We start from the raw sequence: 27378 nt of genomic DNA, 5'->3' as shown, positions 1-27378 counted from the left end.
ATTCCCAGCATCCCATATGGTCCCCTGAGCACCACCCGGGGTAATTCCTGAGTGCAGAGCCAGGAGTAATCCATGTGCATCTTCAGGTATGACCCAAAAAAAGCAAAAACAATAAAATAAAATAATAAAGAGCGAGCAAGAAGAGAGAGACCCTGGCAAATAGATTGGTAATTGCCAGAGGTGAAGTTAGGGGTGTACTGTGTCAAGAGGGGCTGGATGTGCTGATGGTGGTTGGTGCCTGAACATTAAGTGGTAAACTTGGCATGATACATAAGTTGCTAAGAGAGAAATTATACATTTGAAACCTTCTCTGTATTGTGAACTTTTTTTTTCTTTTTTAGATTACACCCGGTGATGCACAGGGGTTACTCCTGGCTCATGCACTCAGGAATTACTCCTAGTGGTGCTTGGGGGACCATGTGAGATGCTGGGAATCGAACGTGGTTCATGCATTCAGTAATTACTCCTGGCAGTGCTCAGGAGACCATATGTGATGCTGAGAATCGAACTTGGGTCGGCTGCATGCAAGGCAAACTCCCTACCCACTGTGCTATTGTTCCAGTCCTGTTTTGTGAACTATTACCTCAATAAATAAATGCATCAATGTAGCAATTATGAAAGTGAGAATAAAATTAAAACAAAAAAATCAAAGGGCATAATGAAACTTGGATAGCTCCTTCTTGAGTTGCTATCCAAGAATAAAAAAAAGAAGAAGAAAATACAGAAACTCAAAAGATAAATACTGGAAGGAGATAAAGTGAAAAGAAATTATGGGGGAAAAAAAACAAGTTAGAGATATATAATTAAATACCATGCACACTTACATCGTTGCTGGAAAATAGAACTTGAAATAAACAATAAAATAAATAAATGAACTCCTCAGTAAGTTTCTTAGCTATCAAAGCAACACACTCAGTTGCCATGTTTTAGAAACATGCTTTGTGACCACTTCTAAGGTCTATGTCTATTTCCTAAGCAAAAAAGGTATTGTAAGTATTTTAATTTAGTCTGAATGGATAAGATTTGATAAGTTGGGAAAGAACAATCCAAGGAGGAAAAAGAATGCTGAGAATGGAGACTTGTGTGTGCTTCAGAAGAGTAAGTCGGTTGTGCTGGATTAATTCATCCAATGAACATTTGAACACCTGTTTTATATTTCCACTTGACAGCTCACACTGTGGGGGTGGGAATGGCATTTCCAATAGCTTAGTAACTGATTTACACATGCGAGGGGCTTGACAAGTGAATGAGGTAAGAGAAGAGTAAATACGTGCAGGTGGCGCCAGGTGCTAGGAATGGGCTATTCGCAGAACAGATACATGGAAACCTGTTTGCAATACTGTGTTATTAAGAACCTTAGGGTTTTATGATAATATGAGGGAACACATGGTGGCCAACCAGGGTGTAAAATCATGTGTGTCAGAATAAAGACACCCCAAATATGCCCACATAGGAATCCCTAAGAAATAAGAATATATTTGCTTCCCTAGAAAAGGTGACTTTGTAGATGTGAGGAGAGGAAGAGATATCAAGTTGGGAAGACAAAAAAAGATCCAAAGACCAAAATAAAGCAATTAGTATATTTTATCTCAAAAAAAAAAAATTCAGAGCTCTCAGGAAGAACGAGCAGCATGAGACATAATGCCGTGAAAGTAGACGGTTTTTAATTCCTATATCTCATGGAGGATCTGAACAAGAATTAAGAAAACCTGGCGAAAGCATTGCCATCAGGGTCAATTAATGAGCTCTGGACTGGAGCGATAGCATCACCTTGAGCACGGCCAACCTGGATTAGATTTCCTCTGGAGAGCCAAGCAAGCTACCGAGAGTATCCCGCCCATACAGCAGAGTTCAGCAAGCTACCTGTGGCGTATTCAATATGCCAAAAACAGTAACAAGTCTCACAATGGAGACCTTACTGGTGCCTACTCGAGCAAATCAATGAACAAAGGGACAACAGTGCTACAGTGCTACAGTGAGCGTTTGGACCTTTGGAAGAATCCCTTCAGTTGAAGTTGAAGGTTTTCTGTGACCTTTGTATCTTTTTATTATTTTCAAATTTATTTTATTTTTGGTCTGGGGGTCACACCTTGTAATGCTATAGGCTTATTTCTGGCTCTGTCCTCACGGATCACTCCTGGTGATGATAGGGGACATATGTGGTACCAGGGATTAAATTCAGGTCAGCTGCATGCATGATAAACACCTACTAGCTGTACTATCTCTCTGGCCCCTGTTTCATTTCATCTTTGCTACTATTTGGTTTGGGAGCCAAAGCCAAAGCTGGGTGGTACTCAGGACTCCAGCTCATTGTCTGGGGTCACTGGCAGTGCTCTGGAGGACCATTCAGGGCCAGGGATCAAATCCAAATCCTCACTTGCAAAAGCATATGCACGGCATGCCGGGAGTTATTTATCTAGCCCTATTTCCATGTCCTTTAATAAAGTCACTGTCATGCTTGAGTGGACAGCAGTAACGTCTCCATCGTGAGACTTGTTGTTACTGTTTTTGGCATATCAAATATGCCACAGGTAGCTTGCCAGGCTCTGCCATGTGGGCGAGATACTCTCAGTAGCTTGCCGGGTTCTCTGAGAGGGGCGGAGGAATTGAACCTGGGTCGACCACGTGCAAGGCAAACACCTTATCTGATGTGATATCAAGCATGTATTTATGAACACCCCAAACTAGCCCAATTTGGGGGTTAATCGCCAGTCATTATAAATCTGCCTTGCAGAAAGATGTACAAGAGGGTCTCCCTTTTCTGGAATAATTCTAAGCAACTTGGCTGGGACCAACTGGCAGATGTGACAAGAGCCATTTATCTTGTCACAAATATTGTGTAAGGGGGGATATGCATCTTACTTTAAAAGGGGGCACATAGTCTAATGCTACTTGCTATAAAGATTACAGGTAAAAATAGCAATGATGTCTTCTGTTCTTACCTAACAAATAATAGTCCAGGGAATCCCTCTGGCAGCAGAACAATTATCCTTGGCAGGTAGTGAGCCCATTGCTGAGGCTACTGAATAGAGCCTTTTGACAGCAGAATCAAAAGTAAACCACCCTGTCCTGGTAGGGAGAAGTGGGGACAATTCGGCACCAAAAAGAATTTTCTATCTGCAAGAGAACTAGTGTGATGTCTCTTGTCATACAGGCCAAACCCAGAAAATAAGCCGAGTGTCCTAGCCCTTGCCTGTTACTGCTTTTCAAGGGACAAAGCCGACATCATGAGAATACTTCCTGGGTATGTCAGTGCCTCCTTTGGTGGTTTCCCTGCAGCGTAGCCCAGCAAGAGAGTCAAAAACACACAACTCTCTGTACGCAGAAGGCCTGGAGTAGATTTAACCACCCTCCTTAAGTAGAGCCAAAGGATACTGCCAGAAGCCAGAGTGAGCGAGCATTTAGGGAGCATGTTGTATATCTGCAACACACCTGGGTACTTCACACCTTAACTCAACTCTCCTGGCATCTCCAGGGGGCAGGAAGTACAATTGTTATTATTTAGATGATGATTATTTCGACTTTAGACATGAGGAAGCTGAGACACAAAGACGTTAAATAATCTGTTCAAGATCACAGTCCTGGTAAAAGTGGAGCCAGGACCTAACCCTAGCTAGGAGGGTGGAGGAATGGGCAAGAGGCTGTCAACTTGATGTGGTTCCGACAGCAGAAGGATGGTGGGCTAATACATACTGTACCTATACTGGGGTAAGGAGCTGTTTGGAAATTTCCATCATATTACAACTCAATGGCAAATGAATGAAATATATAACTCTTTGTAGGTCTATATTTTAAAAGCTAGTAAAATCTTAAGCCAGGGGCTGAAAGATGGTACAGAGGGCTGGAGTGCAGGTGGGGGCCGAAGGGTGGATCCCCGGCGTTGCAGGAGCCACCGTGCACCACTGCGTGAGACCAAAGCACAGAAACAAAACTTAAGCTGGAGCCGGTGAATTGGGGCTTCCAGACTAGAAAAACCTGAAAGCCCAGAGCTTAAGAATAAGGAGGGCTGGAGCAATAGCACAGCGGGTAGGGCGTTTGCCTTGCATGTTGCCAACCCGGGATGATTCCCAGCATCCCATATGGTCCCCCGAGCACTGCCAGGAGTAATTCCTGAGTGCATGAGCCAAGAGTAACCCCTGAGCATCATTGGGTGTGACCCAAAAAGCAAAATAATAATAATAATAATAATAATTTTAAAATAAGGAGAATTGGGGAAAGAAAAGCCGTGAAAGCCTGGGAAGCACATGTAGCTTGTCCTCCTTGAGATATCATAAATCCGTGCCAAAGCTATGGCACAGCAGGGAAGATGCTTGCCTTGCACGCAGCCAACCCAGTTCGATCTCTGGCATTCCATACGGTCGGTCCCCGAGCCCTCCAGGAGTGATCCCTAACCACAGAGCCAGGGCTAAGTCTTGAGCACCATCAGGTGGGACTCCCCCAAACAAACCAAATCATAAATCTGCAAAGCCCTTTCCTAGGATGATTTATGGAGTGACGAAGGGAAAATTCAATGACTGTTCTCACCCCAGGGGCTCCTTAGAAAGGACTCCCAACCAGTCTCCCGAAGGAAAATCACGTATATTTCTTTTATCTCCTGTTTTTGTTGGGTACGGACCTGGGGGGGGGGGGGTGCACATCTGCCCTTGCCCTGAGTTTATTTACTCCTGGCTCTGCGCTGGGGCTGGGGGTCACTCCTGGCAGGTGTCGCGGTACGGTCAGTGGTAGGCAAGCCTCTTACCGGCTGTCCTATGGCTCAAGTCTGCAAACCTTTAAAGCCGGTGTTTTATCTACAACCCCCCCCCACGCCCCCCGTCAAGCGGCGCTGCGTCTCAGCCTCCCACCCTGCAGCTCCGCACCCTGCCCGCAAACGCAAACTTGTCCAGGTACCCGGCGCTGGCGAGCCCCAGCTTTCCCTCTCTCGGCTCCGAAACGAAACCAGCCCCCCTACCCCCACCCCCACCCCACCCCACCCCCGCAGAAAGCGGCCGCCACCCGTCTCGGGCAAAGAGGCGACCAGCCAAGTGGGCGGCCGGGCGGTGGGACGCGAGCTCCCGCGTGCGCGCGCCCCGGGGGCCTCGCTCCGCGGGCACGCGCCCGCCCCCGCCCCCGCCCCCGCCCTCCTCCCAGGCCGGGACGCCGCCACCGCAGCGCGCTGCCGCTCTCCGCGGGCACGCGCCCGCGACTCGCACCCCTCCCCTCTTCCACACGGGGACGCCTCGACGGAAGCGCGCGGCCGCTCTCCGCGGGCACGCGCCCGCTTCGCCCTCCCCTGGCGGGGGACGCCTCGACGAAGGCGCGTGCCCGCGAGGCGCGGGCGCCATCTTGGGTTCGGCGTCCGAGGCCGCGGCGAGGAGTTGCTGTGCGAGGGGGGCGGCGGCGGCGGCGGCGCGCGTCTCGCGGCGACCCCGTCTGTGGGCGCGGAGCGGGACGGCCTTGAGGACAGAGGCTGCTCGCTCCCGGGCGCGGCCGGCGCTGCCACGGTGGAGCCACGTCGGCGCCTGGGCTGCGGGCGGAGCGCGGGGGGTCGCGGCGGCGGGGGAGGGGGCGCCCGAGGCCTCCCGGGGCTGCCGCGCGCCCGCACGCCCACCCGGGACTCGGCGGGGCTGTGGGCGAGGCCACCCCCCGCGGCGGCAGCAGGTAACGGGCGGGAGGGGCGCGGGCCTGGGGCTGCTGCGGGGGTGGGGGCGGGCGCGCGCGCGCGGACCCTGGAGCTTTGCTCGGGGGCGTTTCCCCGCCGCGTCTTGGGGCCGAGGATGGGGGTGGGGGGCGGTGGGGAATCCACAGCGCGTCCCCCGGGGGCTCCTCGGTTCCCCCCCAACCTCGGGGGTGGGGAGCGGCCACTCGCGCCTCTCCCGGGGCGTGGGCTCGGCGCAGGCTGCTCGCGGCACGGACGAGGGGCGTCACACGACGTCAAGGCCAAGTGTCCCGCGGGCGGGGGAGGGGACGCCCCTCTGCCGGGTGCACCTTGCGCGGGGTGAGCTGCGGAGCTGGGGTTGTGGGGGGCGGAGCCTGCAGAGCCCCTCCGCGTGAGAGATTTCGGGTTTGGGGGTAGTTATGGGTTGGTTATTGTTGGTTATTGTATTTGGCTTTATTTTGGGGGAGGGGGAGGTACCCCTGCTGATGAGCTCAGGCTCGCTTCATCTCCTGCCACCGTTTCCTGTGATATCCAAAGCCCAAGTCTGGATTTTGCTGCTGCTGCTGCTGCATCCAGGAGCATCCGTGCACCGGCGCAGAGGCTGTTCTTTGGAGCTGGCGACCAGCTTGCTCGCTGCGCCAGTTACGACACTCTTGGGCCCAGCCTACCCCCAGGAGGGCCCCCCACCCCCACCCCTGCAGGGGTGAGGGGCTCTAGGGACTGGGGATGCTGAGTGTCACTCTTTGCTCAGCGTCCGCTGGCGGAGCACACGCCCCCTCAACCCCCCCCCCCTCGCAAGCGTGTGCAGCTGCCCAGTTGGTTCAGTCTCGGCCAGCTCCTGGGTGGCCTTTGCTGAGCCGGTGCTGGCCAGCGCCCTGCAGTAAGGGCTGCCCTGCCTCCTTTGCTCCTGTGCTGCGCTCTCGGTTTGCAGACGTTGTTTGGGGCTGGAAAAGTTGCCCTTTGCATCTGTACATGTGAGCGCTACCCCCCAGCCCACCCCAGCCCACCCCAGGCCTGGCTTGAAGTTTCCACTGTTTCCTTGAAGTTTAAGGGGAGTCTTCGTGTTGGGCGCAAGCCCAGTAGAGATTGCGGATGTGAGTTCGCTTTGAGCAGAAGAGAGAAATGGTCCATGCCAGGACACTCCCTGTTCTGTTTTGTGTTTGTTGGGGGGGGCGGGGGGGCACACCCTGCGGTACTCAGGGCTTACTCACAGCTCTGCGCAGAAGGGGCACTCAGGGCTCAGGCGACCATACGGGGTACTGGGGATACAACCCCGGCTTGGCCCAGTGCAAGGCCAGCCCCCTACTCGCTGTCCTATCTCCCTGGCCCTTGGCAGGACCCCCTGCAGACTGATGGGGATGCTTGGAGTTGTTGAACATTCTCTAGTGTAGAACTCCGTGAACGGTATAAAAATTCACGGAATAAATGAGGTCACTTTAGGGAAAATGGTCATGCACGATTTTTATTAGGTGCCATCATTATGTTTTTTAAATAAAATGTTATATCTTTTCTTTTTTTTTTTTTTTACGGAGCTAGGGATCAAACGCAGGACCTCACACATACAAAGCCAGTGTTCTAACACTGAGCTACACCCTGGCCCCCAAAGTTGTTTACCCGCATAAAGGATGATAATAGTGAGGTAATTTTTTGTTTGGTTGGTTGTTTTTTGCTTTTTGAGGGTAGACCAGGCAATGCTCATGGCTTTTTTCTTGTTCTGTGCTCAAGGATCACTCCTGGTGGGCTCCACTGACCATATGGGGTACAGGGGATTAAAGCCGAGTCAGACGCATGCAACGCAAATGCCCTACCCCCTATACTATCGCTTTCGCCCCAGTGAGATCGTTTTTATCAGCACTTAGACTCACCTTTTAAATTGTGACACATTACAGATAATTTTATACATGTGTGTGACTTACAAAATCTTGTTTAGCTATTCATGGACTAAGTGCCTCAAATATACTTTGGTGGTGGAGTTCATGCCCAGTTCAGTCAGTCTAATCAATGGCTGAATAAATAGCAGTACTCTTACATTATATATAAATATATGTGTACATATATATATACACACACACACTTTGGTGATCCTGCAGTCTTGTATTTAGATCAAGGTATAGTCTGTGCTTCAGTTTTACACATTTGTCAGATTTTTCTGTTTATCCGCTTTTCTCCCTTGTCCTCAAAAGGTACTGAAATATACCATATGTTACTTTTTTATTTTGTTTTGTGGAATCTATCTCTATCCCAGCTTTTATGTATTCAAGGCATGCACTTTTCTATTGAAACATGACCTTGGGTCTGAAAAATTTCTATATATGTGTGTGTGTGTGTGTAATATTTCTTTTTGGATCACACCTGGCGATGCACAGGGGTTACTCCTGGCTCTACACTCAGGAATTACTCCTGGTGGTGCTCAGGGGACCATATGCTGGGAATCGAACTTGGGTCGGCCTCGTGCAAGGCAAACGCCCTACCCGCTGTGCTATTGCTCTAGCCCCTGAAAAACTTTTAAAATAGGTTTGTAATAGACCAAAGAAGGTATTGTTAGGACCAGCAAAGTATCAGCAAAGATAATCATGTGAAGGAAGCTGTTGTTTCATTTTTCTTCGTTTATTCCAAATAATAGAATGTTGTTCGGAGGGAGAAGGGGGAGGCAGCAGGTGAAAAATCACACAAATGAGAGGCGGTGGCACAAGACCAGGAGAGCAACCAATAGAGCACAGGAAGGAGACATGATTGGAAGGAGACAGCAGTCAGAATAAAGATTGAGAGTCACTACTACAAAGAAAAATGAACCAGACCATCTTTGAGTATAATTGTTCTGGCTTTAAATGATTTTTCGTCAGGAACAGGCAATTAGCGTTCTGTACTAAGTAGAGAAATAAAACTGCTTCATTTTATTTTGAAACATTGTGTCTCAAAACTCTGAGAAGTGTGAAGTTGCCAACAGAAAAAACCCTGGAAGCAAACTCTTTATTCTTTGACCCATATTTTTTTATGCCAATATTAAAGCAAGCCTTCAGGATAAATTTAAACAGAAAATTGGGTCATAATGAGTGTTCTTTCAACCTCTAATTGGACGTTTTTGCATTATTACTGATTTTTCAGTAGTAAAGATTGCATTGTAGCTTATACTAAATTTAAATTATTTTAATGACTAATATTATAATGTAATACTGAAATGCCCCATGATTATGCTACTCACTCCTGGTCGCTATAATATAATAATCTGGTGAATCCACTTGCGGTGTGTTTCTCGTACACAAGTGTTTTCTGTTTTTGGAGGGAGGAGACCCAGACCACACCCAGCCGAGCGTGGGGGACGTGTGTAGTTTTGGGTATTGAATTGGGGTTGGCTGCATGCAAAGCGTGTGCCTTAACTCTTGTATATCCCTCTGGGCCGCAGCCCTTCTTTGTTCTGGAGGTCAAAACCCAAGGCTCACACATGTGAGGCAAGTGCTGTACCAAAGAACTAAATCCTTGGATCAAGGGTGTGTTCTTGCACACACACTTTCTCGCTATTTTATAATAAAAGTATGGTTTTTTTTTGGGGGGGGGTGACTTCTAGTTGGTAACCTCTGTTACCTGTTTTGTTACCGTGTTAGGCACTTTCATATCTTTAATACTAGATAGCTCTGCCTTCCTGACTCAACAGTCCTCTCCTTTCAAAAGCTGGCTTAATTTCTCTCAAGACCCATGTATAATAACCCCGTTCAACAAACTGAAGCACAGGAAGTCTGATTATGAGGCAAGGCTGCTGAGGGCTAAGTCGAGTTAGGGTTCAGAATCAGGAAATTAGATTGTAGAACCCGTTCTCTTTAACCGTGCTGAAGCTTTGTTGTATTTTGACAATCGGAGGACTAATTTTTGAAAATTGAAGTGAAGGTACAGGTACCTAATGAATATATATCGGTCATTCAGAAATAAAACTTAGGGAAGGCAGGGAAGGAGTAAGAGTTGTAGGGATAAGTTTGCTTCTTTTTAGCAGTGCTTGGGAAAGTCTGACAGTAGCACTTCACAGACTCTTCGTCATGGGAAGATGTCCTGGCTAATCTGTCCTCTCAGGAGGGACCTACCCTTGAACTATTATGACATTTCCCCATTTCAAATATGATTACTTTCAAGAAATCTTTAGAAAGTGTCACAGTGGTTTCTCTTTTGTGTTGCTTTTAATAAACTCTTGGTTTAATTTCAGAATCAGGATAACTATTTCCTCCTAAATAGTGCAGTATAGATGTAAATGTTTGAAGCAACGTCTGCTGAAGATACATAGAATTTGTAAACCAACAGTTGATATTCACTGGAAGTTTTCTTTATATTCTGTTTTGATGGTCTGAAATTGCTGGCAGATTCTTTCATGGTACATAACATGTAGACATTATGTATCTATGTCAGCAGAAAGGTTAGTTTTGCATTTATTCACATTCAGATGCTAAGTATTAGAATTTTTTTTTTCATTTTTTGAAAATAGAATGAAACGAGGAGGAGGAAGAGATGGTGACCATAATTCATCAGATTCATCAGAAGAGGGAACCGCAGAGAAAGCCAAGAAACTGAGGACTGCAGGAGAGCACCTGCACACCTCCGACTGGGGGAATCTCCTGCAGGACATTGTTCTCCACATTTTTAAGTATCTGCCTCTTCTCGACCGGGCTCACGCTTCACAAGTGTGTCGCAGCTGGAATCAGGTGTTCCACATGCCTGATTTGTGGAGATGTTTTGAATTCGAACTAAATCAGCCAGCTACTTCTTACTTGAAAGCTACACATCCAGAACTGATCAAACAGATCATTAAAAGACATTCAAATCATCTGCAGTATGTCAGCTTCAAGGTAATGCTTTAAATCCTTTTTCTGAAAGATAAAGTTTACTGTGACCTTTGTGTCCTGAACCAGTACATCTTCTCATATTTTTAAAATACTGCCTTCTTCTCAAGCCTGGCATTGGATTACAAAATTTAATAAACAGTACATGGAAGACGGGGACGAACAGAAAGAGGTGACATGGGGACAGTGGAGGAGGGTCAGAGACATTTTGTTTTCAGTAGTGTACAGTACCGAGAGTATCCCACCTGCAAGGCAGAGCCTGGCAAGGTACCCAGGGCATATTCGATATGCCAAAAACAGTAACAAGTCTCACAATGGAGACGTTACTGGTGCCTGCTCAAGCAAATCGTAAACAACAGGACGACAGTGGTATAGTGTGCAGTAGTTTTGGATGCCAATACCATAAATTTCGACACTGTTGTTACCCTGTTACCTAAACTGTAATTTAAAAAATATTTTAATATTACCTGTTTAGGATAAATGCATAAAGATTTAGAATTATTATGTACCTTAGAAGGTGTCATATTTGAGCTGAATTATTCCCACTTTACTGTAATTATTAGCAACTAAAAGAGCAAAAGCAGGGCCAGAGCAGGAGGTAGGGTGTGTACCTTGCACACAGCAGACCTGGGTTCCATTTCTTGCAGCATGTGTTTCCATGAGCCCTGCCAGGAGTGATCCCTGAGCACTGCTGGGTGTGGCCCAAAAATAAAAAACATAAAAAAGGAAGCAGAAGCAACTACTAAATGAGAATGAATTATTACCAAATCATGTCAGTCCCACAACAAATCTGAGGGAAAAAATGTGCATAAGAAAAGAAATTAAAAATGTGAAGATCATGATGGAGTAAAACTTTAATAGTTATTTTTATCAGAGGGGGACTGAGTTTTACTTATGCGTGTCCTTATGATATGGGAATCTTTAAAAAGAAAAATCAAAACTTTATATGAAAGACTTGCTAGAGTGAAATAGGAAAAGGTTTGCGAGACTGTCGAGGGAGCAGCCGCTGCTCTTTGCCGGAAGGGCTGCCTCGTAGCCAGGCCCAGAGAGGTGTCGGCACTGGCGCTTCGAGACATCAGGAGACTCTGAGCTTTCCAGTGACTTGTATGAGTCCAGAGGCTTAAAACCTGCATCTTGTTGAAATAGTGGAACGTTTACTAAGTCTTTAACACACCTACTAATTATTGCCAAAGAGCAGGCATTAAATACTTTGCATTGTAGCAGTTGTGGAACAGGCTTAGTTAGACCAAAGTGACTGGTTCTTATTTTAGCCATAAAATACAGATATTTTATTCCACCACCGAGATATAAAAAGGGGCACATATGTGGGAATATGCATCCTTCCTTAGGTGTTTAGATGTAGGTGACATTAATCTAGAATATCTAAAGAAGTGTGTGTGTGTGTGTGTAACACACGGGTATTTTTCAGAATTTAGACTCATCAGTATAATATGCATTTGCTATTTTTATCCTAAAAGCCCAAACTGACAGTTCATAACCCAAGAAATAAAGACTGTCCCCCAAATGTTCATGCCTTTTTAAGCAGAGATTACCTGCTTACGTTCACTATGTCTCAGGAGAAGTAGAGATCAGGTAATGGGAGTGGTTGTGTTATGGCCCTTCTATTCATTCACAAATATGCTGGCTTCTGGGAGAGAGGATAATCAGATTTGTGAGGTATTTTCATGGAAAATCCTATGAACAGATGAGTGTACTCCAAGTCTATCCAGTGGTTGACTAGGTCTGTTGCTTTTTATTCTAGGTTTTGACACATTCAGCTGTATCAAATCTGCATAATTCTCACAGACCATTTGTCCTATAAGTTTAAAGTCTTCTATTAGGACTTTTTAATTTTCCAGAGTAAATAATTTATGATTTGCAAACCAAAAGTGGCATTGCAGAATTCTTTTGCGCTTTCCTGATAGTACTTATATTTAAACCGACACTGTGGGGCAAAGAGTCTTGTAATCAGAGTTGATGGAGAAAATTGCTTCTCAAGCTTTACTTGCATCCAAAACAAATGGCAGGTTTGTTTGCTTGAATTTCCATCTCCAAGAGTTTATCAATCATACAGTTTTGGGTAGGCTTGTTAATGTATTTCTAACAGATTCCCAGGCAATGATGTAGCTGGTTCCAGTACCACACTTTGAGAACCATTAGGATAAAAAAAACTCACCAAAGGTTAAAATGAACAACTCTGGAACTGGAATAGATGTACATCAGTTTCACAATATTCAGAATATTTGAGGGTTAAGGTAATGTACCTAAACCATAAAATTAAAGTAATGGTAAACTTTTAACTGGGTGTGAGATGTTTTTTCAGTCTAAGGAACAACTTTTAAAAAACATTTTTTAGAGGGTGGAGTGATAGTACAGCGGGTAGGGCGTTTGCCTTGCACACAGCTGGCCCGGGTTTGATTCCCAGCATCCCATATGGTCCCCCAAGTACTGCCAGGAGTAACCCCTGTGCATCACTGGGTATGACCCAAAAAGCAAATAAAAAAAAAAAATTGAGATACTGTGGTTTACAAAGCCGTTGATAGTTTCAGGCATCCACTGTTCCAAACCCACCACCATTGTCACCATCTCTCCATCAAACCAGGAAACAACTTTATGGCAGAAGTTGTTGCTCATGTGCTTTAAAGTGTTGGTTTTTCCCTCCTTGTTTTCCTTTCCTTTATCCAGAAAAATGTGTAGAAACCACTACGTTTGCCATCTGGGTCAGATTATCATGTTCGGTTGAAGGCTCTTTGTTGTATTTTATAGTCATTTAACAACAATGTTGAAAACCAGTTGTAATTCATTAGAGTCTTTTGAATACTCAGAATTTAGTGCTTTGAAACATATGCATGTGAGTGTGTGTATACACCCATACATGTACACGTATTATTTGATCCAGTGACATCTGATCCAGTGACAGTGCCAAATATGTAATTATTTTTCAACAATCATAAATTTATGCATGCCATTTGTTTCTGCCACTAGTTGGGAGTAAGTTAGCTTCAAAGCCAACTCCTTTCAACATTAACTATGTCTTATAATGAAGAAAGCCTTGACAATTGCCCATTTTCTTTCCAGGTTATTAAAAAAAGTAACTTTTAGATGGGCCCAGAGAGAATTTGTCCACTCAGTGTGCATGGAGACCCCCAGCCCCCACCTAGCTCTGCGAGTCAGCACTGTGTCCTGCAGCTGCACTTAATGCGGGGGGAGCGCGGGGGCGGGGGAGGGTCAGCATCTTGTGCCTTATTCCCTGCACTTGGAACCTGGCTCCTTGCAGTAGGGACCAGGGAAGCCCCCATGGCTGGAAGCCCTGGGCCGGGCTTGCACCCAGGAGCCAGCTGGATGTCCTCACACCTGTCACACTGGATCTCAGGTGCGGCCACCGGGTCCTTTTCCAGCTTCTAAGTCCTAGCACAGGCTTTGCCCAGTGGCCAGGGACGTTAGGAATCTGAGGGTGCTGCCTTAAAATGAACTTTTTAAAGCGTTTTCAGTTGCTGGCCATCTTATTCTCTGCCTAATAAATGGAAGTTTTAAAAATGAAAAAAAAAAAAAGTAACTTTTTAGGTGAGGGTGAAAGAAAAAAATTTAAATTATAAAGGAGTAAACAAATAACTTTGTAATGTGAATATGCATAGGTAAATAGTATATTTTCTTTCCCCTAAGGTGGACAGCAGCAAAGAATCAGCCGAAGCTGCTTGTGATATATTATCACAGCTTGTGAACTGCTCCTTAAAAACACTTGGGCTTATTTCGACTGCTCGGCCAAGCTTTATGGATTTGCCAAAGGTATTGTTTTATTATTTGTTAGCTGAGAAATCTAGCAAAACCCTAAACGCATGTCTTACATTGATAATAAATGCAAGAAAATGGAAAACTAATTACTCTTTAGACTGTTAAACAGGATTTTTGAAAAGCTTTATTTTCACATTGAACTTCTTTATTAGTAACATTAAAGTAAAAATAATTGCTGAGGGTTATGAAACCCTATATTCTTTCTATGAAGGAAGAATTAAGGGAGACTAAGAAACATTACAGAATGAGACACAGGGACACTTTTTTAAGTTTCAGAGAAAATTAATAAAATTACAGTAAAGGAAGAAAACTAGCTAGTATTGAGAGCAGGTATAATTCACTTACAATCCTCTGGGAGAGGGACCAGAGTGATAGTGCAGCGGGTGAGGCACTTGCACTGCATGTGGTTAACGAGGGTTTCGTTCCTGGCACCCATATTACCCTCCGCCTGTCAGGAGGGAGCCCGGAGTGCAGAGCCAGAAGTACTGTGTGACCCCACAACAACAGCACAGATCCTCTGGTAGAGCATAAAGATTTATTTCTGAGCAAACTTAAATGTCAGTATAGCTTGGATTAATTTACATGTTTTATTTATTTTTTGTCACTTCCAAAAAATCTTTTTAATTGAATCACAATGAGATATAGTTACAAGGTCGTTCATAAATTAGGTTTCAGTTATATAATGTTCCAGCCCTAATCCCTGCACCAGTGTAGATTTCCCACCACCAGCGTCCCCACTTTCCCTCCTGCATATCCCCCTCCCTCTTGCCCTCCCTCTCCCTCCCTGTCTTCCCTCCCCTTCTCTTCCTCTCCCCCTCTCTCCCTCTCTTCCTCTCTCCCTCTCTTCCTCTCTCCCTCTGTCCCTCTCTCCCTCTCTCCCCCCACCCCTCTCTCCCTTCCTCTCCCTCCCTGTTCTCCCTCCCCTTCTCTTCCTCTCTCTCTCTCTCCCGCTCTCCGCTCTCCCTCTTTCTCTCTCCCTCTGTCCCTCTCTCCTTCTCTTCCTCTGTCCTTCTCTCCCCCCATACTCCCTTCTCTTCCTCTCCCCTTTTTTGGTGGAGAGTTAACTATTTTGCATGTATGTGTTGAACATAACTGCAAATAGTCTCTCTCAATAACTATTCTCTTAAAGTAGAAAACTATGTATAAGCACACGTGAATGCATGCATTTTTTAGGCCTCTGAATATGTTGACAGATATATTCAGTAGGTTTGTATACAACAATGATTTGAAAATGCTTTTCATAGTACACCACAAATTAAAATACAGATACCTCTTTAGACATGGAACAGTTCAGCTTACAACTTGACTCAGGAAGAACTACTACTAAAATGAAAGCATCTTCCAGCTTTTTAGAATACAATATCATTAACATTGAATTGTTGATTTCAAATTTTTGATTTAAAAAGTTCACTAAATATGCATAATTGAGATAAAAATACTTTTCTCCTGCTCATGTGTAATAAAAATGGGCAAGGGAATGTTTTTATCTTAGTATTTTAAGAATTTTTTTTTAACTATGAGTTAGATCACTGTGGTTTTTAAACTCAGAAATCATCTGAGAAATTTTGAAATTTTGGATTCCTATCCCTGTGCCAAGTTTCCCCTTCCAAAGAGCATTCCAGGCTCCTCCTGGTTCAAAGACCTCTCTCCAGGAAGCACTGGTCATGCAGCGCCAGTACCATCTTGTTCAGACTTCGTACAGGAAACGAAATGTCCTGAATTAGTCTTCTGTGAGGCTCCTGGAATTACATACGCAGTATTTATTTAAAGGTTTCTTGAGTGTCACTTAATTTCATTATTCACTATTACTATTATGCATAGTGGCTGTATGTATATAGATAATTCAGTTTTGTCTTTGGGAACTATGCTGCATGTGAAACTGCTTATTTTCTTATTCAGTACTTGTCAAAACTTGAAACATGGATTGTTAGTATAACTTGGAGCTGCTAAGAGAACTGAAAAGAACGCGAAATAAGTATATTTAACCCAAGCTAAATTTGCGGGGAATGGGGAAAAAGGATGGCAGTAATGCAGTCATGAGTACATTAATATGTGTGACGGCATAAGATGTAGTTGAATTTGATATAAAAATAGTAGAAAGATACTGACAAGTAGATAAAGTCCATCAGAATTTTAGTAACCAGTTACTTAGTCATGGAAGGGAAAAAACGGGTTTTAGAGTGGTCAGCCCAGGAGGCAGATCAAGAGGCTGATCAGAAGCCTAGCGTGTGTGACGCCTTGGGTTTGGGCCTTGGCATCAGAGCATGGCCCCCGAGCACTGTGGGGCTGGAGCACCCCAGCTTCAGGCCTGCACTGCTGGGAGTAGCAATGCTGGAAGTGATCCAGCCCCATTAACCTTGCTGGAGCTGCCTTTATTTTTTATTTATTTATTTATTTTTATTGTTTTATTTTATTTTTTTAAATTTATTTATTTTTTAATTAGTGAGTCACAGTGAGGGTACAGTTACAGATTGACACATTTTCGTGCTTGTTTTTCTCTCATGCAGCGTTCGAGAGCCCATCCCTCCACCAGTGTCCATTCTCCACCACCCATGAACCCAGTATCCCTCCCACCCCCCAATCCCATCCCCCCCACCCCACCCCGCCTCTGTGGCAGGGCATTCCAATTTGTTCTCTCTCTCTCCTTCACATTTTACTTGGTGCTCCCTTCTCTATCTGGGATGACTTCCCCCAGCGTGTGAGGCCAGCCTCCAAGCCATGGAGCCAACCTGCTGGAGGTGCCTTTATAGAAGAAAGGAAAAATAGAAAATTGTTAGAGAATGTGACCAGGAAGGTCGTGTTTCGCTGATTTCATGTTAGCCTGGAGACTGTCATCCTTTTCACTGCTGTAGTGAATTTATAAAGATGGGTGGGGCGGGGGGTGGGGGTGGGTGGGAGAATGGTTATGCAGTTCCATCACTAGGACCACTGCTGGTGGTTAGGTGTAGAAAGGTTGAAAACCACAGAACGACAGCCTTGGTTGTCACGGTCAGTCAGTGGGTGGTGTGTAGGGCAGGTGCTGGCCCACAGGTGTAGAAGGCTGGAGAACGCTGATGTAGAAGAAATGTGTTGGAGCGTGTATTAGCCTCTCTTTCCTGCCTTATTCTACTGCATTTCCTAGCACTGTCTCCCTTTTCCCTCCTTCCTTGTCCCCAGCAGCCTTATCCCCATTAATGACAGGCTTCCTTGCTCTGGCTCAAAGTTGCATACTTACGTTTATTTTCATTTCTGTTTCCCTACTTGATCCCTTTAATTCAGACTCCATCCAACAGATACTTACAGATATATAACATAAAATGATACTGATTGGTGCAATTATGGATGAAATATATTAAAGCAGGTTTGGAAATACTATAGATCATTGACACCTGAAGGAATTTTAAATTCAAATTTTATTTTTGGTATGATTTACAGTATTTCAGAAACAAATTACAAGCTTCCATAGTCCAGGGGAGTCTATCAGAGATCAGTTTATTGACTGATATATTTTTTAACGAGATGCTATTAGTTATTTTAATCATGATTATTGTCAGACTAGCAAAGCAACACGAGAGTAGATGTGCAGATACTGTCATGTGTCTGAGAAGTGTTCTTGAGGGCTTCAAAATTCATTTACTTATCAGTGATTTATTGTGATTAAGGATGACATAAGTCGTGCTGAGGCTTGAAATCTTTTTTTCCTCCCACAAGGAAATAAACTCTTCTCAAAGATGGCAGTGAGTCACTTTTTTTCCTCTGTACTTGGACCGACAGAACAAAGACTTGCTTCCCCTGCAGCACTTACAGAATCTATCTTTAGGATTCAGTGAACCAAATATGTAGTTTACAACAATCTGTCAGTTCTTGTTTGTAAAAATTGAAAGTGATTTATTTCGTGTCTTGTTTCTTTCAGTCTCACTTTATCTCTGCACTGACGGTTGTGTTTGTAAACTCCAAATCCTTGTCTTCGCTTAAGATAGATGATACCCCGGTAGATGACCCATCCCTTAAGGTACTAGTGGCCAACAACAGTGACACACTGAAGCTCCTAAAGATGAGCAGTTGTCCTCATGTCTCTCCAGCAGGTAGGCTGAGTTTGTTTTTTCCATACCAGATACAATGTAGTAAACTGTATTGCTCTGTTTATCAGATTAGGGGAAGCTGTGTTCAGAGTTCGGGAAGTCGCTCAGAGGGCTAGAGCACATTCCTGGTGTGCGTGAGACCCCAAGTTTGGTTTATGGTACCAGGTGGTCCTCAGAGTACTAATCAGTGTGGCTCTGGTGGCCTTGAGCACCACCAGCGTGAGTGGTATTGCATCACCAGCCCCGAGCACCCAGCCAGGCCCTAGGGTGCCAGACATGGCCCTGCGGCTTCTAGACGCCATGTGGGAGTTTCCCAGCCTCTAACAGACTGTGACCATTAATTTTATTTATTTATTTTGGTCTTGGGACCACACCCTTTGTTGTTCAGGGGTTACTTCTGGGTCTGCCCTCAGGAATTACTCCTGGCAGTCTCTGGGGACTGAATGGGATGCCGGCTATCCAACGGGGTCGGCTGTGTACAAGGCAAAATCCCTACCCACTGTACTATCTCTCTGGCCCCTGTTCACTAGTTTAAAGATGGGCTGTTGGGGTTATTTCATTATTGTATGCAAAGATTTTTAAATGTACCGTGGCATGAATTCTCTTGCATCCTTAGCCAAGACATGTAGACTTGTATTTTTAAATCTTGTATTATTCTGCATCCAGTGCTAGAATAAATTCATGGGATACTACAAAAGAAAAGGACAATATGAGGCCTGTCTGTTGTAAATTTTTACATAAAATTTTCTCTAGTTGTACTTGAGTGGACAGGAGCGGTTTGGAGTCCTTTGTTTCACCATTGGTTTCCTTGTAACTGTGTGGAGAGAGAAGATCCTCACGTTTTACAGAAGAATTCTTTTCTTAGGTTGAAATTTGGAGCGAACAATCTTTCCTTTTTTTTTTTTTTTTTTTTTGGGTCATACCGGGCGGTGCACAGGGGTTCCTCCTGGCTCATGCACTCAGGAATTACTCCTGACGGTGTTCAGGGGACCATAAAGGATGCTGGGAATCGAACTCGGGTTGGCCGCGTGCAAGGCAGACACCCTACCCACTACGCTATCTTTCAAATGGGAAATAGTATAAAAGCTCTTTCCAGATTCTCTCGTGTATTATTTTGTAATCATCACTATATTACTCAGTTTGTGATTGTTTATATTCTCACCGGCTTATACTGTAAATGAAGCATGAACCACCCCACGCTTCCCACTGTGCTCCTGATTCATCCTCTCACTATTGATATTATTTCTGTTACTTTGGTTGTTTCTGTTTTTCTTTTGAAAAAACCTTTTTGGTGCCACGTATTGAACCCAGGGACTCACACGTGCCAGGTGTGTGCTCACTTGCTGAACCAAAATGAAACTGGGCTCTGGGAAACCTGTTTTAAAAGACAGTATTACATCCTCATCCTTTTCAGAACTCTTCCTACTTTCTGCCTCAAAGTCATGCAACTTGCTTCCAGGAAAATGATTTTCTCTTGGGTATGATGCCCATTTCTGTCCTCTTCCATTTTGCGAGCTCTGTGAGGGGGGCGGCCAGATCATCTCTCACTTCAAGCCCTGGCGCCTCCTGGGTCCCGAGCACTGCAGAGGTGGTAGCTCTACATCGTTGGTTCCGAGCATTGCCTGGCCAGGTTGGCTGGGTATTCCCTGGAGTGTGCCTGGGAGACCCCTCCAAAATATCTAACCATGGAGGGTTTTAATTTAAATGTCAAATAACGTTTGCGTATTTTCTTGTTTTGCATGTTTGCATGTTTTGCATCAGTATGCTCAATTTTACAACACTGTTATTCTCAAAAGAAACCACGTACTTCTTAGGTACCTTCCAAAACTTTCATCCGAGCCAGTCACAGGCAGCCACTGATCTCCTTCCTGTCTCTGTAGATAGATGTAACTAAAAGGGACATGTCATACACCTGAAATCAGTCCATGATGGTGATTGGCTTCTTTCACATTTTCATGCTTTTAAGATTCCTCCATATTGTAGCATGCATCAGTATTTCATTTTTCTTACTGCTAGATTGTAGATATATTCCATATCTACCAGTTGACTTTTTTCTTTTATCTATTCTGAGTAATGGGGCCATAAAAATTGATAAACAATTTTTAAAAAATATTTTGGTATCAAGACTTATACTCTACCATTGAGTTATACCCCCACCTACACAACATAATCAAGTACTTACGTGAACATTCCATTTATGTAGGGTAGATGTTTTTAAGTGGAATTGCTGAATTACATAGTAACTATGTTTAGCCGTTTAAGGACTTGCTAGACTGATTTGAAAAGCAGTTGTCCCATTTTTTATTTCTGTTATCAGTTTATGAGGGTTTTGACATTTCCATATCCTCACCAATTTTGTTAACTGTATTTTTAGTTATAGCTATCTAATTGGGTATAAAGTGATATCTGGCTCTGATTTTGTCATTCTCTTGAAGATTCAAATTATTTGAAGAGATGGCTATTAAGATACTTACATTTTAATTAGCTACCCGTGGTGTATTCAATATGCCAAAAACAGTAACAAGTCTCACAGTGGAGACATTACTGGTTCCCTGTTGAGCAACAGGATGACAGTGATACTGTCTTTTATTTTTAATTGTAAGAGTCACCTGTTTTATCTTTCAATACTTAACATGATTTGGAGAAATGGCTCTTAAGCTAGTTTATGTTTTAATTGTCTTTTATTTTTTTTATTTTTTTTTAAATTTTTTATTGAGTCACCATGTGGAAAGTTACAAAGTTTTCAGGTTTAAATCTCAGTTATACAATGCTCGAATACCCATCCCTTCACCGGTGCTCATATTCCACCACCAAGAATCCCAGTATAGCTTCACCCCACCCCCTCACACCCCTAACCCCCCCACGCCCCTAGCCCCCCCACCCTAAGCCCCCCCCCCCGCCTGTGTAACTAATAAATTTCACTTTACTTTCACTTTGATTGCATACAATATTTCAACAAAACTCACTATTATTGTTTGGAGAGTCTCTCCCCTAAAGTCAGACCTGCTGAAAAGGAAGCATTAGATAATTTGTTTTCCATTGCTGAGGATGAAGAGGTATGAGGTCAAGTGACCACACTTATCGGCCTCTCAGTTTTGGGTGGCCCACATCCCAAAAAACAAAAGCAACAGGTGTTGGCGTGGATGCGGGGAGAAAGGGACTCTTCTTCACTGCTGGTGGGAATGCCGACTGGTTCAGCCCTTTTGGAAAACAATATGGACGATTCTCAAAAAATTAGAAATTGAGCTTCCATTTGACCCAGCAATACCACTCCTGGGAATATATCCCGGAGAGGCAAAAAGGTATAGTAGAGATGGCATATGTATTTCTATGTTCATTGCAGCACTGTTTACAATAGCCAGAATCTGGAAAAAACCAGAGTGCCCCAAAACAGATGACTGGTTAAAGAAACTCTGGTACATCTACAATGGAATACTATGTAGCTGTCAGAAAACATGAAGTCATGAAATTTGCATATAAATGGATCAACATGGAAAGTATCATGTTGAGTGAAATGAGTCAGAAAGAAAGAGACAGACATAGAAAGATTGCACTCATATGTGGAATATAATGTAACTGAGAAGTACAAGTTGGCAATGATGCAACTTCTGGCAGATATCTCTCTGGACGTAGCTACTAAAATTCTAATTGTCTTTTAATTGTAGTAGTCACCAATTTCATCTTTTTTTTTTCTTTTGGAGTCACACCCAGCGATGCTCAGGGGTTACTCCTGGCTCTGTACTCAATAATTACTCCTGGCAGTGCTGGGGGGCCATATGGGAAGCCGGGGATCAAACCTGGGTCGGCCACATGCACGGCAAAATGCCCGCAAATGCCCTACCAGCTGTGCTACTGCTCCGTCCCCACCAGTTTCATCTGTATTGCTCTCTCGTGTTAAGTATTTTAACCCTGTAACTATAGATAACTTTTCTCTTACTGCATAACAAGGGCTGATTTAACAGTTTACACCAACTTCAGTTATCAGCGTCTCTGCTCTGTAGGTCAGAGTTGTTTGCTGGTTTCTCTGCTTAGCTCCACGAGCTCTTGAATCTGACTACCTCTTCCCCAGCTGTTCAGAAAGCATTTGTAGTTGAAAGTGTTCATATCATTAGATTAAACTCATCTGAGTAATTTCACAATAATTTTACTTTAAAGCCAGCATAATGTGGGGGCTGGAGAAATGGAACAGTGGGAGAGTGCTGGCCCTGCACACTGCTGACCAGGGCTCAGTGCATTCCACCACCCCTCCCCCCACCGCATTCCCTGTGGTCCCCAAGCTCTGCCAGGGCTGATTTGAGGGGAGAGCCAGAGATCCAGGAGTAACGCCTGAGCATCGCCAGGGGTGGCCCCAGAACCAAAATAAATAAATGAAGCAAAGCAAACATTATTTGAAAGTGAATTTTGTAACATTCCAGGAACATGGTATCTTGTGGACCACTTTTGAGTTATGCCGGTCACAGCTGCTTTTGTAGTTATTAGATGATGTCTCAGGGTTTCTTTCATTTGCCTTTTTGGCTACTGTTTCCTGTGTCTTTGGTGTTTTTCTAATGTCAGGCTTTGTGAGCTTGCAAAGGACAGTGGCGCTCAGATTACCTTGAGTGATAGGGCTTATCTCACAGTCTGCCTTGGACCCCCTAGGTACTATTTTAAAGTACCTTGGAAGAACAGAAGCTTTTCACTGAGCACTGAATCGTTGACATCTGTCAGTCCTCTTTTTTTGACTTTTTATATTGTTAAATCAGTTCGTTCACTTCTTTAATTCCATCGCCTATATTCTGCCACTGCTGTTGGCTAAGGCTTATTGGGTGGCCTCTGTCTTGTTACGTAAGTAGTAGTTAAATGCGTGAACTTAAACGTCACTCAGCTTGTGTTAGAATCCCAGTTTGGCTATTTCTAATCTCTCTCAACTTCAAATTAAAAATATTTTTTCATAATTTTTAATATTGTGGACTGGACTGGAGCGATAGCAGAGCAGATAAGGCATTTGCCTTGCACGCAGCAGACCGGGTTCTATTCCTCTGTCCCTCTCGGAGAGCCCAACAAGCTACCGAGAGTATTCTGCCTCCACGGCAGAGCCTGGCAAGCTACCTGTGGTGTATTTGATATGCCAAAAACAGTAACAACAAGTCTCACAATGGAGACGTTACTGGTGCCTGCTCGAGCAAATCAATGACAGTGATTCAGTGATTCATCATGTAGTATTGGGCATTGTTTTTCTACCACTCTTCTAGACTGGGCAGATGAGTCAAAGGCTACAGCAGATGCTTTGCATGTAGGAGCCCAGGTTTTGGTCAGGTTCCTCAGCACCACTGGGTGTGTCTCAAAAGCCAAGAGAAAAGAAAATAAAACCACTGGCTTACCAACCACAGTTATTGTCAGCCAACTGGTGATACCAGTGATGAACAGCAAGTATAAAAATGTGGGAAATTACTGGTAAAACGTTTCTCCTTGGACCACTGTACATATTAAATCAGTTACAATACTGACTTTTGGTAAATTATATGTTGCAGATAGAGCTTGGGGCAGCTTTGAAATACAGTGCCTTAAAGGAATCACTAAGAAACTACTTCGAATATTTTAGACTTATATTTTTGTTTCATTTTGTGTTTGGAACCATCTCTGGCTGTGCTCAGCACATGCTCCTGAATCCGCACTCAAGAAACTATATGGGGTGCCAGATATCGAACTTGGGTGGGCCACACACACGGCAACCACCTTAACCACTGTACTGTCATCGTCATGTGTATTTCATATATCTGACTTGGATAGTTATCTTTTTGTTGTTTTGAGACCACACCTGGCTGTGTTCGGGGATTACTCCTGGCTCTCTACTCAGGATCATGCATTACTGAGATAAACTTATTGTGGTATATTTCTTAAAGTAAAAGTTTCTCATTAATGGTTTTTCTCATTAATGAATTGATATTAGCTTCATCTTTTTCTAAGGCTTTAGATTTTAGATTGGCTTCATTGTCCTTTAGACAAAATTGTAATGAATTTTTAAATATTTGACCTTCACTAAAATTTCTGCTAGTGCAAACATATTACTAAAAAATAAATCATATAACCTTGTATCAAGGGAAATAGTGTAAAATTTTATTGTGAGACATGTATATTTTATTAAGTTTTTCAACATACAAAGTTCCATAAAAAATTGTGACTAATAAGGTCTTTTTTTTTTTCCTTCTAAGGTATCCTTTGTGTAGCTGATCAGTGTCATGGCTTACGTGAATTGGCCTTGAACTATCACCTGTTAAGTGATGAATTGCTCCTTGCTTTATCTTCTGAAAAACACGTTCGATTAGAACATTTGCGCATTGATGTAGTGAGTGAGAATCCTGGACAGACACACTTCCATACTATTCAGAAGAGCAGCTGGGATGCTTTCATCAGACACTCACCCAAAGTAAACCTAGTAATGTATTTTTTTTTATATGAAGAGGAATTTGATCCATTCTTCCGGTATGAAATACCTGCTACCCATCTTTACTTTGGGAGATCAGTCAGCAAAGATGTGCTTGGTCGTGTGGGAATGACGTGCCCGAGACTGGTTGAACTAGTAGTCTGTGCTAATGGATTGCGTCCGCTTGATGAGGAGTTGATTCGAATTGCAGAGCGTTGTAAAAATCTGTCTGCTATTGGACTAGGGGAATGCGAAGTCTCATGCAGTGCCTTTGTAGAGTTTGTGAAGATGTGTGGCGGCCGTCTGTCTCAGTTGTCCATTATGGAAGAAGTATTAATTCCTGATCAAAAGTATAGCTTGGAGCAGATCCACTGGGAAGTTTCCAAGCATCTGGGTAGGGTCTGGTTTCCAGACATGATGCCCACTTGGTAAATTCTGAATGTGGAGAGCAAGATGAGGAGCACCCTTACTTTAAACAGACAGATTTATAATAACGTATTTCCTGTAGTTTATATGTAATTCTATTTTGTGGCAAGGAAATTGGATGCCTGGATTAAGTATGTGAGGATTGTTTATGGGTGAAGACCTGTGAGAGTTTTGGATAGCAAAAGTGTGTCTTTAGCTTAAATAGGCAGTCAGATCTCAGAAGGTTAAGTGTGGTTCAGATCTTAAAGTGATAACCACTTTAAAAGATTAAGCATTTACAATCTGAAGAAAAGAAAACCTATAGATTTACCAAGAAGTACTGGGGCCAGGAAGTAGCTCAGTGCTCAGTGGGAGAGCACTTGACTTGCATGTATGAGGCCCTGGGTTTGATCCCTAGCAGGTTTTCCAAAAATGTTATGTCCTCTATGCATTTTTGAAAAATGTAAACCTGACATTCTGTGGTCTTTAGTTATACATATACCTGTTATAAGGTGTTTAATATAGCTCAGGAAAGTGAGCATTTTTGAGAAAAAAATGTAGGGTGTATTGCATCTGAGTAAAAAGATCGGTTGAATGTTCTTAAATGTTGCAGAGCTGTTTTAAGTGGTATATAGAAATAACTGGAGCTTTTAGAAAACTGGTAAATGTCACACAGTGGTTATCACAGAATAATAAACAGAGCCAAGATCAAATTAAAATTTTAAAAAGGGAGACAATTTAGTTTTGTGTATGTTTTAGATTTTCAGTGTAATCCACTAAAACCATACAAATTATTTTCTTTGATATGTTATGTAATTTGTATTTGACACATCATGTTAAATAGGGAATGTTTTATCATTTCTTGTTTTTATCTGTTTAAAACTAGTTTTGAAATATTACACAATATTTGAAATCACAAGATTACCTATTAATCAAAGTATAATATTAAGTTGTTTTAAAATTGCTCCCATGAAAACATACTAGTCTCCAGTGAATTTTAGTCATGGCTCATTTTTCCATTTTGAAATATACTGTTACATAAGTAGAATTTTCAGAAATTGCAAAAGGAATCCAATGTACAGTTAAGCATAAATAGCAAATTTAAAAGAAAATATATTTACGTTTATAATCATATTTGAATAAATATTTCCGTGTACTGAAAATTTTAATAGAAAAAAGTCTAGTTTTGTGATTGTTAACTTATCTAAACTGATACATTAAGTAGCATTTTTATTACTTTGCTATGAATACTGGTAATTCATATATTGTAGAATTTGTAAAAATAAGTTGGGGACTGTCTTTAATTTGGGGAGGGTGTTATATAACCTGTTTTTGAGACCTAGTGTTAGTAGATACTGCCTTCCTTAATGGAGATTGTAAATTCTTTATTCCCAGTGGAACATATGAATGCCTAAAACTAAGAATCTTGGTAATTCTGCAAACTGTTTTATAAATCTAATGAACATATTACCTTCCTGAGAATAAAAAGGTGTTTTCTATAAAGTTTGTGCTTTTCAAAGTGATGGTATTCAGCCATATTTAAATGAGAAGAAAAACAGCACAGCCAGGCTTGAAATTAAAAACAATTATTCTAATATTTTCCTCTTTTTAAATAGCAAAAAAAAAGGTTTGATTGCATAAGAAATACCCTTGTTAGTAACTGAATATGTTTTTCTTGAACAAGTTTGCAAAATGGATTTGACAGTTCTACTAACCAAAGCTTTACTTGGAGCTTTACTTTTTGTACAATTGAATTATATAAGCTTGAAGTACTTTAAAGTCACTTTATAAGCAAAATGCATAGCACTCGATTGTTTATACTGTATAGTATATGTAAAATGTTTTTTATCAACTTGAGAATAAAGTTACTAAAGCTATTGTATTACAGTTAACTGTATGCTTATTTGATTTTAAAATAACAAACATTCATGGTTTTAGTTTGACTTGCTTGATATACACAATGTTTAATAGTAAATAATGTTGATTGCAAATCACCATTTGAAGATACAAGATCAGGGAAACAAGAGTGTCCTTGGAATATGCTGATACATAAATGGTCGAAAATTAAAGATTGGCCATGGATTTTTTTTTCAAATTTTATCAAGAAACAGGGAGATACATGCCGAAAGTAGATTATAGACTGAACACGATGGCCACTCAATACTCTATTGCAAACCACAACACCCAAAAGGAGAGAGAACAAAAGGGAATGCCCTGCCATAGAGGTGGGGTGGGGAGTGGGGATAGGATGGGGGTGCT

At 43.0% G+C, this 27378-nt stretch overlaps 1 protein-coding gene across 1 annotated transcript; it reads left to right on the top strand.

Moving 5' to 3' along the window:
* Positions 1–5505: 5505 nt before the first annotated feature.
* FBXL3 (F-box and leucine rich repeat protein 3) lies at positions 5506–27006 on the top strand. The gene is made up of 5 exons (XM_055118776.1): positions 5506–5637; positions 10104–10464; positions 14122–14244; positions 18143–18314; positions 24503–27006. Exons 2-5 carry the CDS (start codon positions 10105–10107, stop codon positions 25144–25146), a joined length of 1299 nt encoding a protein of 432 aa, XP_054974751.1. The 5' UTR covers positions 5506–5637; position 10104; the 3' UTR covers positions 25147–27006.
* The last annotated feature ends 372 nt before the right edge of the window (positions 27007–27378 follow it).

Source organism: Sorex araneus, chromosome 1 (assembly GCF_027595985.1).
Source record: "Sorex araneus isolate mSorAra2 chromosome 1, mSorAra2.pri, whole genome shotgun sequence".
NCBI lineage: Eukaryota > Metazoa > Chordata > Mammalia > Eulipotyphla > Soricidae > Sorex > Sorex araneus.
The sequence above is the reverse complement of the archived record's forward strand: the minus strand, read 5'-3'. Positions and strand labels throughout refer to the sequence as shown.